This window comes from Grammomys surdaster, unplaced genomic scaffold, assembly GCF_004785775.1.
Source record: "Grammomys surdaster isolate TR1022 unplaced genomic scaffold, NIH_TR_1.0 363, whole genome shotgun sequence".
Lineage (NCBI taxonomy): Eukaryota > Metazoa > Chordata > Mammalia > Rodentia > Muridae > Grammomys > Grammomys surdaster.
The window spans coordinates 9,563,903-9,576,664 of NW_021604782.1; the positions used below are offsets into that span (position 1 = coordinate 9,563,903).

The 12,762-nt window shown below is 40.8% G+C and overlaps 1 protein-coding gene across 2 annotated transcripts in view; it reads left to right on the forward strand.

Moving 5' to 3' along the window:
* The window catches only part of Kiaa1958 (KIAA1958 ortholog), a 139,643-nt gene that overhangs the window by 102,644 nt on the left and 24,237 nt on the right, over positions 1-12,762 (forward strand). Inside the window, exon 3 of one of the 2 annotated variants that reach the window (XM_028779948.1) lies at positions 312-395. The exons of the other annotated variant lie outside the window; for it this stretch is intronic. Coding sequence (XP_028635781.1) covers positions 312-395 — 84 coding nt within the window. The remainder of the gene's footprint in view (positions 1-311; positions 396-12,762) is intronic. 2 annotated transcript variants of the gene reach the window in all.

Genomic DNA, 12,762 nt, shown 5'->3' on the forward strand with positions numbered 1-12,762 from the left:
TAAAAGTGGGAGGATCCACACCAAGACCCACTCCCAGGCATCATGCACGCACACCACACGGTAACAACAAAAAAGAAATTCTCTCTCATTGTTATGATGGGCCATACCTTGTCCAGTACATTTGTGAATCTGAATTTGGCTTCAGTAGAGCCATAAGACCAGCCCGTCAATACCGTTTATCACTGTTCTCTAAAAAATTGATCCTTCTTTCCCTTTTTCATTATAAAAGGAAACTTTATTTCAGAGTAGCAAGTACATTGTCTGAACTCATCCACACCCTCTTTGTCCCTCCCCTCCCCCGTTTGTTGCAGACCAGGATGAAAGAGCAGCTGAGCTCAGCAGGGAGCAGAATGAGAAAACCATCAGGAGCACACAGACTGCGCTCCGCAATTTCCGGGAGTTCCTCATCTCCAAGTACCCTTCCGAAACCAGAGAGATCTATGTCATCCCTTGCAAGGAGCTAGATGCCTACCTTGCCTCCTTCTTCGTGGATGCTAGGCAGAAGGATGGGTCTGAGTACGAACCCAACAGCTTGGCAAATTACCAGTGTGGGCTGGAACGGTACCTGAAAGAGCACAGGTATGGCTACAGCATCACCAGGGATAAGGAGTTCAAGCGTTCCCAGGAGGCCCTGAAACAGAAGCAGATTGAGCTTCGCTGCAAAGGCAAAGGAAACAAGCCACACAAGTCCATGAAGCTCACCTTTGCCGATGAGCTCATCCTACGGAAGAGGGGACTGCTGAGCAGGTACAACCCGGAGGGTCTGCTCAACCTTGTCTGGCTCAACAATACAAAAGCTTTTGGCCACTGCACAGGCTTCCATGGATCCACCTTGAAATGGGGTGACATCCGGCTCCGAGTCACAGAAACCGGGCTTGAGTACTTGGAATGGATGGGTCAGGACACTGGTGATCTGAATGCCAAAACCAAGAGAGGAGGAACAGACTCCCGAGTTTATGCCACCCAGCATGCCCCACAGACCTGCCCGGTGCAAGACTATAAGGAGTACGCCCAGCGGAGGCCTCCCGCTATGCGCTATGAGGACGCCCCCTTCTACTTGTCCATCAAGCCAGTCGTGAACCTGGCAGCTCTTCACTGGTACAATTGCCAGGCCCTTGGCAAGAACAAGCTAGCCAAGATGGTGAAGACCATGTGTGAGAAGGGGAACATCCCCGGCAGGAAGACCAACTTCAGTGTCTATCAGAGCTGTAGCACCTTGTCTGAGGCCCAGAGCAATCAGCTGGTGCTCATCTGCAACAACCTGAGCCAGCAGGCTGCCCAGTCCGTGGCTGGCCACTCCAACAGCGGCAATTTCATTGTCTCCTCCTATGACTCTTCCTCAGACACGGCCTGACCAGGTGGCTCGTTCAAGACCTCACTTTGGCTTCTGTGTCCCAGGAAACCATCATGTGTACTGCATTGCGTCCCTTCCACCTGCCCTCACTGCTAACTTTATAATAATGCAAATCTCTATTTTTCTTTTTACAGATAAGCCAATGGCAATAGTTTAGTATTACTAACACAGTATTTATAGGCTTGAGACAAACAAGTGTGCTTGTGGGGGATGACATATAATTTCTGTTACAGACTTGGCAAAAACCATAGTGGTTCTCAGGCAACTGAAGAGAAAGAATTCCGTTTAAAAAAAAAAATCAGAAAGGAAACTGAAAGTCATTCAAGACACTGTGTCCTCAGCTCCTCCTCCTGCCTCACCTCCTGCTTTTAGTCTCCTTCATAGATGGATTTATTTTTTTAATTTTTAAAGATTACATATGAGTCAGGAGACAGCTTTACTGTCTGTGCAGTATTGTTGAACCAGATCAGAAAGTGGCGTCATAAGCTCAACATGAAGTTATTTACATATATTTTTAGTATGGAGTTTTAGCTGTGCCTCATTTTCACTGGATATGGAGATCCCAACACGTAAAGGACTTTCTTTGGGGGAGGTGGGGTGTAGAAGAGGAATAAAGGTGCCATTCTTTTTTGGAGATGTCTCATTTAAAAATAATATGCAAGGTCTGCTACTGGGGGGTTGTCGGGGGAGGTGGATAAAAGACTGTTCATAGCTCGTTTTTAGTGCTGTGCTTGGACTTTAATAGAATATTCTTTGTCCCTAAGTCAGTGGAAATGAGTTTGACCATCAGATTTACAAGAAATCTAAAACTACCAAAAACTTTGAGGATATTTGAGTGTTAGATTGTATATCTAGCACGAGAGAGAAGGTAGAGAAGAGAGGCCCCCACTAAAAAGTCTGACGGGTTGGTAGAGCCAAGCTGCAGTATCCTGTTACTAGGTCTAAGCATTAAATTCAGCTGTTTTTCCCTAGGGGTTACTTGACTCTGAGCTTAAGATCAAAGGAACATTGACACCCATTTTAAATCACCATATTTTGTTACCAGGCTTAGCAGAATTTAAAGCATTCTTCAGTTTCTTCTCAGTAAATAGAAATGCATTTATCTGTGATACTCTGTATGAACATTTATCAAGGTTGTTTTTTAGTCTTTGTTTTTAAGTCTTGAAGACTGTAATAAATGATTAGTTAAGATACTTCAAAAATTAAGTACATGTAGATGTTAGAGCTACAGTGAGGCTGAGCTGGGGTCCTCCCCATCCTGTGCAACCAGTAAGGACTGCAAACCATCATTGGTTTGTCACATCTGAGCGCCCTGTTGGGCCAGGTGTTTATTCTTCAAGTCAACCTTGTAACTCACATTAGCTTCGAAGGTAGGTGGTATTTTATATTATGACAAAAAAGACAATTTTTTTATTTGTTTTACTAAGTTGTCACAGAGCCAAGCTTCCCCATGGCTAGGTAGCTCTTTGCATCAGTAAGTAATAAGCACACAAGGACTTCTAGGCTGTGGTCTTCTAGCGCAGAAGTGGCAGGTCTGCCTGGGGCATTGTTGGGTAGAATATCTCCATGAATTGTCCTTCCAAGAAAAGCATTGGTAAGAAAAGGTGTGCCTATTTCTATACAAGTATTATCTAAATCTTTCGAGCAACCTTAAGGAGAAAGTTATCTTTATTTTAGGATGAAATTATGATAAGTCGGTTAAATGAAGAAGGAATAGTCTGCTTTCTCACGCCTGAGCCTTTTCAGAATGAGCTAGTTATTGGTGAGCAGTGTCTTCCATCCCTGAAGGTTGTCTACTTTAAAGGAATGCTGGGCCATGTGTCATGGCTGCATACTGTCCTCTAACCCATCTCCCCATTGCCTCCACTTGTACACACAGGGCTTTCTCCCAGCTCCTCTGCAGAACTTCCCCACTCTTCTTCCCCTGGAGCTGGTCCGTGAGTTCATGACAAGTCCATTATAAGGGAGCTTTTTTGAAGGTCGTTTTTATGTGGTATACTTGCCATGTTTAAAGTTTCTATAAAACTCTTATCTAAGACATAGTTTGTAGATCATGTTGTGTTGACAGCAGAGTATTTGAGAAAGGCCTGTCTCAGCATTGAACTGAGAGAACAGACAGCAGTGCTGAGTCCCTGCTGAGGTGTGCTGTGTACTGACAGGAAAACCTGCCCTGCTTCATCCTAAGTACTACATTTTCATCCAGACAATAGTACATCAATAATGTGAATTTTTTATTTATTTATGTTTTGCTGTGAAAACTAACCAAATAGGAACACTGTGATATTTAGATTAAAACAACCTCTTGAAAAATGGCTTACTAGAAGAAGCATAGACAGTTTAGAACCTCTTTAATTAAATTATAAGAGTCTGTGACTACCTCTAAATTCTGTGTTTTTATCTAAACAATACTGAGGGCATACCACTGCCGGAAGCGTTTTTATTATTTGGAATTTTAACTTACAAAAATGATTCCACTCTGGCAGAAGTACATGCCAACATTTATTGTGGTTATTAGGGCTAATGTGGAATGTTTCATACATAATATATGTCAACTATTAAATATTTATTTCATAATTTTAACTATCTTAAATATTCCCTGATAATTCATTTTCTCTTAAGGTTTTTGTTGTGTTTAGTTCTTTTTGGTACAAGGTTTCACCACCTAGGCCGAAGCGGCTTTAAACTCTTAATCCTCATTCCTCTACATGAGTACTAAGGTTATAGCAGCATTATATACAGCTTTACCCCAAATTAAAGTCGTACCTCATCTGGAATACATTGCCTGCATTTTTATCTGGCATAGATTAAGTCTCTGTTTTTTCAGTTAGAGTCTTATTAGTGGAAACTTTGGCATTAACTAACATCCAAAGCTGTGATACCAGTAAATTTATTGAGATTAAAATTTATGGCCACATAGGCAAATATTTATTGAATATTTAGTTGGTGGGAAGTCTGTAAATTTTATATATAAAAATATATAAAATTCTTCCTGCTAGAAAATGTAAAGGTGATGTAATGAAAATTTCATTTTTGAGAACCTAGCCAAAAACAAACAAACAAACAAAAAACAAAAAAAACAAAAAGTCTCTGTACTGATCCTATCTGTCTTGTCTTCCAAGCTTGGTGCTTCTGCAATTACATAAGTCATTGAGTATTCCAGTTTGCTGCAGTGTATCTCACTCCTTTGAGTATATTATGAAGACCTTTCCTTAGAGCTTCTCTTAAAATCAGTAATAAGGTGAAGCCATTTGTGCGGTGGTTTCTGTGCATGCACACAAGAGTAAGGATGTTTTGGCTGTCCTTTGTTAGAACATACAGTGTGCCCCTGTAGCGAGTGCTTCTAGTTGTCTTTATTTGTAATCACTTTAAGTGATTGTCCCTCTTCATGAAGGAAAAAATCAGATAGGTTGTCCATGTCATAGAGCGATTGGGTAAGAGCAGCTGTCCCTGAAGTACATCTGGATCCCAAGTCCTGTCCTTCACTGTGGCTGCTATTCCAGGCGCAGCTTGCTTGTGCTCCTGATTCTGCAGTAGGCTCTCTGAAGTAACAAGCTGAAAATAAACTCCCTGGTGTAAGACAGTTTTTTTGAGGAGGGGGCCAACAGGTAGGCTAGGCTATTGTTTCTTAAAGCAGAGAGATGGGGCTGCCATGAAAACGTCAGCAGTCCTTCCCATCAAACACATCTGAGAACCCAGGTTCTCCGCAGATGCTGTCCTTCCATCACTGCTGGGTTCCTACTGATAATGGATAAAGGGGAACTGTGTTGTTAAATTACCAACAACTCTGAACTTACTGTTCTAAGCAGAGAAAAGGAAGATGGATCTCTCAAGATCCAGTATAACTTTAAAATTGACCAACTAGGTTTGGTGGAACTAAGTGAAAGATCCTATTTAGTATTGAAGATTGTGGTTTCTTAAAAATATGCCATTTCAGTATACTGTGTTGAGGTTTAGTACAAACCATGATGAATTAGGATCAGTATTAGTTAGGTCTTGTTAATAAACCATTGTCTTTTTTGAATTGTGATCTCAGCGGCTACCCCTAGAAAGGACCTAAGAAGGTGTCCAGTGATTACCAGGATTTACACTAGGAAACCCTCCTGCATCAAGGTGATAAGGAAGACTGGTACCTCAGAAAGAACATGCATGTGTACACTCACACACTTACTGGGTACCTCAGAACATACACATGCACACTCACACACATGCACTGGAGACTGTCAGTTCCTTAGGCCTTTTTCCCTTTGAGATGCTATGCTGAGTGAGTCCATGTTTCCTCTGTTAGACAGACACCCTTCACATGTTCTTCATCACAACAGGAAACAGCCCCTAGGAGAGGTAAGATCAGTACCTGAATCTTACCATCTTGTTGGGACTAGAGCCAGTGAACCCAGGCACCCAGACTCCCTGTAGTTTTGGTAAGCTGGAACCTCCTCTGTAGACTAGGTTGGCTTTGAACTCAGAGATCTGACTGCTTCTGCCTCTGCCTCTGGAGTGCTCAGATTAAAGGTGTGCACCACCATGTCCAGAATTAGCCCTCACATTTTTTATAGGCTGTTTGAATGTGAAGCTTAACTTTTGATTGTACAGGATTATGTCTTGACTTTAACCATGCTTCATTGTGAGATGTATGAGAATAATCTCTAGTGTAATTGGTTCTTCATAAATGTCACTCAGTTTGTCTCACTTACATTTAGTTTTCAGTTATACATTCAGAGGCAGACTACCTGCATCTTTTTTTTAAGCTATTTATTTTATGCAGATGAGTACACTATCACTGTCCTCAGACACATGAGAAGAGGGGAAGGAGATGGTTGTGAACCACCATGTGGTTGCTGGGAATTGAACTCAGAACCTTCAGAAGAACAGTCAGTGCTCTTAACTGCAGAGCCATCTCTCCAGCCCCTACGTGCATCTTTTAAGTATTAGATTCCAGTTGTAGATCATGGACCAAAAGGGAATTTCTGTTCATTGGTATTCTCTAGAGATCAAACTGTACAGTATCCATATTATTGGTCTGAGACATAGTTTGTTCGATCTGCCTGTTTGAGACAGAACTTCAGTCAAAAGGATTACATTTTTATCAACATAATTAAGATTTTCTAAAGTGAATTTGTTTAGTGATAATGAAGGGGGAAATGATAGCCAGTACTACAGGTCTGTAGCAGGGAGATGAGAAACGCAAAGCGTGGTTCTTGTGTTAGCTTGACTTTTCTTCTGAGAAGAAGTTCAAGCATAAGAAATTTCCTAGACGTAATTTTAAAACTTACCAGAATTAGTGGAGTCAATATCAAATTTTAGGATTTTTTAAAAGTACAGTGTAATTACTTGTGTTTTTACAGACCATCTTGGTATGACACTGGAATTAGCATTTCTAACATTCTTCGTTTGTTTCAGTGGGAACTTTAAGAATGCTCTGGCCTAGTTTTCTTGTTTGTGGTAGCTAGAATTAGGAAGGCATTGGTGATCTAGAATCTTAACAGTTATTGTGCTTACAGTGTTTATAGTGGCTGTTGGTTTTCTGTATTACAATATTTTACAAATCACATACCTTAGAATACTATTAATTTATAATTGATTATTTATACTGCGTGTCCATATTTAGTATTAGTCCAGCTAGATTAACTTTATCTAACTGAACTTTTATATCTATAATCCATATGTTACAACTTTTAAAATAGCACTTATAGTTTTTAAAACTTTGCTGTATAAAGCATTTGTTACAAAAACAAACAAACAAAAAAACCCAAAAACAAAAAAACACTTGCCAAAACCATTACAATTTCTATGCATTGTGTGATAACTGAGTGGTTCCAAGGCTTTGCATGTTGTTCTAGGTGCTCGTTCATGGTGTTCATGATGTTGTGGGACCATCGCTGCTATCACTTACTGTAGTTAGGGTGTGTGTGTGTTGTGTGTAACTTGAGAAAGTAGTGCTTTGTCTAGTGTTTTGAGCCAGCACTTAGTGGCTTCTTTGGAAGGAAATGTAGTGTCAAACTACTGTTTCATGTGTGTTGATCCATTCCAGAGAGAGAAAGCTTTCCTGCCACATACCTGCAAAAAAAGAAAACAAGAATTCTGTTTTGTTTTTAAGTATTCTGTCACTGAGAATTTTCTTCTTTTAAACTTGAATGTTTTATGGCAAAGTCCAGTAGAAGACAGTGGGGCTACACAGCCTCCCTGGCTAGGTATTTTTAGGTTGAACTGTGTAACAGCAAAAGCCTGTGAGGTGCACACATTGTCTTAGCTGTCAGCATGGCTCACGGCTAGACTTGCATCTATAAGAGTAACTAGTAATTTACGGGCTGGAGAGATGGCTCAGAGGTTCAGAGCATGTACTGCTTCTCCAGAGGACCCAAGTTTGAATCCCAGCTACACATCAGGTATCTGTAATTCTAGCTCCAGGCCAAAACCTCTGCACATAGTTACACATAACTAAAGATGATAAAAATTGAATCTAAAGAAGAAGAAGAATCTAATTTGTACCTTATAGTTCCTAATGTCAGCTTTTGTGTTGAGCATTTACTTAGGACTAAGGTGTTTCACAGCCTTATGTCCATCAGGTCTGTTTGTCCATTCAGTCCCTGGTGTTTCCCTCTCACCTCTCTTTAGAAAACTACACACACTAAAGACAAGAAGAAAGCTGCTTCAACGATTAACTCTGTCTACTGTATTCTCTCAAAATTCAACACAAGGGAAAAGAGGACTACACTCTTTTCTCTTACAGCAGAGGTTAAATTATCATAAGATACTAGACAAAGAAGGCTGCTTCTGAAAGAGCCTTTTACACCAACATGCCAAAATCTATCACTGACTGCAGGGTTCCCCCTGTCAGCTCAATAGGTAATAATTACAAGATTCCTTTCATGAAGGAATAATCTCCTTAGTTACACAGAGGCTTTTTGTGTGGCTGTCAGGGGCATAGTGACAACCAGGGCTGTGTTTGGACATGTTGGTGCCAGAATTACTGATTTAATTCTAAGATTATTAAAACTAATTCATCAAAGGCCCTGCCATGTCTTTGCCTAGAGCAGCAGTTCTCAACCTATGGGTTGTGACCCTTTTTGGGGTGTTGACTGACCCTTTCACATGGTTCACATATCAGATATCCTGTATATCAGATATTTATATTACAGTTCATAACAGTAGCAAAATTACAGTTAGGAAGTAGCAATAAAAATAATTCTATGGTTGAGGGGGCGGTCACCATAATATGAGGAACTGCATTAAAGAGTCATGACTTTAGGAAGGTTGAGAACCACTGGCTTAGAGTAGAAAGAAAGGCAGATTTAACTGAGCATGTCTGCCAGAATATGCTTTAAATGTCCACCCCTCCATGAGGTGAGGAAGCAATAAAAAGGAACTGAGGTCTGTGTGGTGCAGAGTAGCCCTGCTGTGGTCACTCAGCCCCAGAGCCACACTGCAGCACTTCTTGATTCTGGTATTGAGAGATTTCCAAAGACTGGCATGGCGGTCCCAGTGATGAAGTCTCTGACTTCGCAGTGCGCATGTGTTTGAATCCTGCTTTCGGCTGTTTTTTTCACCCGAGGATCTTCTGTTTTGATTATCTCTCTATCCTAAGGCCTTTATGTCTAGAGTAGTTTTGAATAAACAGTATATATATTTGGTAGGTTTTTAATTTATTGTTTCCATTTCCCCCATGACTGTAAACAAATTTGTTGCTGAAGTTGGACATAGAGTTGCCAGATCAACCTTGTGCCAAGGGATGTTTCCTCTCCTGTGTAGTGATATAAACATTTAACTAAAATCCCATAGGTCTGACAGCTGGCAAGGAGACTGGATGGATGGCCGTACTTAAATTCACCAGAGTCAGTATGTGACTCAAGTATAGACTACATAGAAGAATCTCATGCCTTAGTGGAATGGAGGCTGTATTCAGCTCCAGTGAGGTCCTCTGTTCTGCTTATAAATTGTAGACATGTGTTTGCAGCTCCTTTTCTTCCATCACTGAGGACTTGGGGAATAAAAAGACAGACTTACCAATGTAGTTTTATGGTTAAGACCAGGCATCTGTTTGGAAATACTATAACCACAATTAATTAGGGAACATCATGAAACCACAGAGGACTGTGCCATGCTTTAGGGGTGTGTGACTTGCCTAAGTTAGTCGATTGGCATCTTTCTGTGTGTTTTGTAGCCCCTGGCTTCTGTATGATTTATGTGGGAAAAACGCGTGTCTCTGTCACTCAAGTCATATTTTAGAATTCCTTTAAGCTGCTACAGTTATAACTTGTGTCGGGAAGCAGAAGGCTGAATCTAAGTGGAAGAGACTTGTGTTAACGTGTCAGCTGTATAATGTTCTTCAGTCAGGGATCCTCTGCCTGTCGGTGTTTGTGATAATACTAAATTTTTGTGACTAAGAGTATATGTGGTATCACTTCTGTTCTGCGGCTCATTGACCTTTTATACTAAGATGTTTCACTTTTCTCAGCTCACTGTTTTGGCGTCATTACTGTTCGTGTACTTGTGCTTTAAATAAAACTCTAGTTTTGTGTCTCAGTGGTCGGTTCCATCGTGTATATAACGTTTGCCTCTAATGTAGTGAGATTTTCTGTTGGTTTTTAAATATTTGTTGGTACACCCTAAAATTTATGGAAATAAGCAATTCAATCAATTCACCTAATGTATATTGATGGTGTGTCCAGTGAGGGCCTGTTCAGTCACACTGTCTTTTCTGTATTTGGACATGACAACCAGTTTTCAGTTAATAAATTATTTTCTGCAAAGTAGCTGTTCTTGTAACTTTACCAACTTAAAATACAGGTCATAATTTGAAAGAAAAAAAATCAAATTGTTGGCCTGGTATATGGCAGTGGTCCTGGGGTGTTGTCACTATGTGCAAAGCCAGTTACTCCATATACATGTATCTGACCATGAGGGGAACAGCCCTGAGAGAGGAAGCATTTATGTACACAGCTATTTACACAGACAGGAAATACAGTTCTTTAGTAATGGTTCTGTAGCCGGATTACTCCAGGCCTGCTTATGGAACAGAATGCTCCACCACAGATATTTAACTATTTGTTTGTTTATTTGTGTAGTTATTGGAGGGTATGCAGGCCTGAGTGTGTGCACGTGTGTGTGTGTGTGTGTGTGTGTGTGTGTGTGTGTCTGTAGGCCAACAGTCAAAGTCAAGTTCTTGTCAATTGCTTCATCACTTTTGAGACAGGATCTCTAAATGAGCCAGGAGCTCAACATTTTAGCTCAATTGCAGAGGCGCTGAGCCCTCAGGATCCCCTTGTCTCTGTCCAGCACGGTATGTGAGCACTGAACACTGAGCCCTCAGGATCCCCTTGTCTCTGTCCCAGCACGTCATGTGAGCACTGAACACTGAGCCCTCAGGATTCCCTTGTCTGTGTCCCCAGCACTGCATGTGAGCACTGAACACTGAGCCCTCAGGATCCCCTTGTCTCTGTCCAAGCACGGCATCTGAGCACTGAACCAGGTTTTTACATGGCCTCATGTTTATGGAACCCCTTTATTTTATTTTTTTCATTTTTGAAACAATATGTATCTCAGGCTAGCCTCAAATTTGTAACATAGCAGAAGGTGGACTTGAACAACTGATCCTGTACAATCCACCTCTCATGTACTAGGATTCTGTATTTTTTGTGTGCACGTAAATACCAGGTCCCTTTTCTTCTTACCTCCACAAAAGGATTCCATGCTTTTTAAATCATACAGAGTTGTACAGATCTAAATACATAGTGGCAGATTGGAGAGAGGGTTCAGAAGTTATTAGCACATGCTTCCAGAGGACCTGGGTTTGTTTCCCAGCACCCACAAAGCAGCTCACAACTGCTTTAACTTCAGTCCCAGGGGATCTGACGCTCCTGGTCTCTGCAGGCACCAAGTACATACATGGTGCACAGATATACATGCAGGTAAAACCCTGATACATATTAAAAATAGTGTACTGTAATACTGGACGTTGTGACACATGCCTTTAAGTCCAGCATTCAGGAGACAGAGGCAGGTGGATCTCTGTGAATTTGAGGCCAGCCTGGTCTACAGAGTAAGTTCGGGACAACAAGAGCTGTTACACTGAGAAACCCTGTCTCAGAAAACAAAAGAAATATATATGTCAGGTCCTAGGTTTCCTTATTTTTAGAGAAAATGGTTTTAGTCAGACAGGATTCTCCAAGTGTTGTTTATTACATTTATCATGTTTTACATTGCTCTTTAACCAAAATAGAAATGGTTCCTTGGTGTTTAATCCCAGGCGTCTTTGTTGGGTCACTAAGATTATCTGATGGTGGTGGTGGTGGTGGTGGTGGTGGTGGTGGTGGTGGTGGTGGTGGTGATAGTTAGGGGCTAGGGAGATAGCTCAATAGTTAAAGAGTATATTCTGCTTTTCCAGAGGATCGAAGTGCGGGTCCAGGCTTCCATGTCATTCATTATAACTCAGTTCTAGGGGATCTGATACCTCTAGCTTCAGAGGGCACTTGTGAGTATACGCTTGCAAACACACACACACACACACACACACACTCACACTCACATACACACAGACACACTAAATCTTAAAAAAAAAACCCTGAAAATAGAATAAATACAACCATTTTGCTAAAATATAAGCCTGTTTTATATCTGAATAATTCACCTGTCTTCTCAGCTGATTATTCCAAGTAGAGATGGCTGTGTCATTGTAACAGCAATGTGGAAGGTCCAACTAAAGGTTATGCCTGTTTTCATAGTACTTCAAGAAACAAGAGGCCGGTCTTTGAATAAGCTTGCAATTTGTATATTTATGATGAGTCTTATTTTGCATAGAGGAAAAGAACATTTAGAACTCCAGTTGACTCAGGTACAAGTCTTTAGATTGTTTTTATTTTTAAATTTTAAAATTTTAAAGTGATTTTATTTGACTAAAATGGTCAATGAATATAAAATATGTATTAGTTAAAAGATAATTTTGAAAGTAAATATTGGAAATGGCAATCATTCAGAGCAAGCTTGTTTTTATCTTTTGTTTGTTTGTTTTCTTTTTTTTAAATATTTATTTATTTATTTTATTGATGAGTACACTGTAGCTGTCTTCAGACACACCAGAAGAGGGCATCCAATCTCATTACGGATGGTTGTGAGCCACCATGTGGTTGCTGGGATTTAAACTCAGGACCTCTGGAAGAGCAGTCAGTGCTCTTAACCACTGAGCCATCTCTCCAGCCCTGTTTGTTTGTTTTCAAGACAGGGTTTCTCTGTGTATCCCTGGCTGACCTAGAACTCACTCTGTAGACCAGGCTGGCCTCAAACTCAGAAATAGGCCTGCCTCTGCCTCCCAAGTGCTGGGATTAAAGGTGTGCGCCACCACTGCTCGGTAAACTAAATGGAAGTGAAATCAGCATTTGCTTTAACATTCTAGTGCTTTACGACTGGTATAGCAA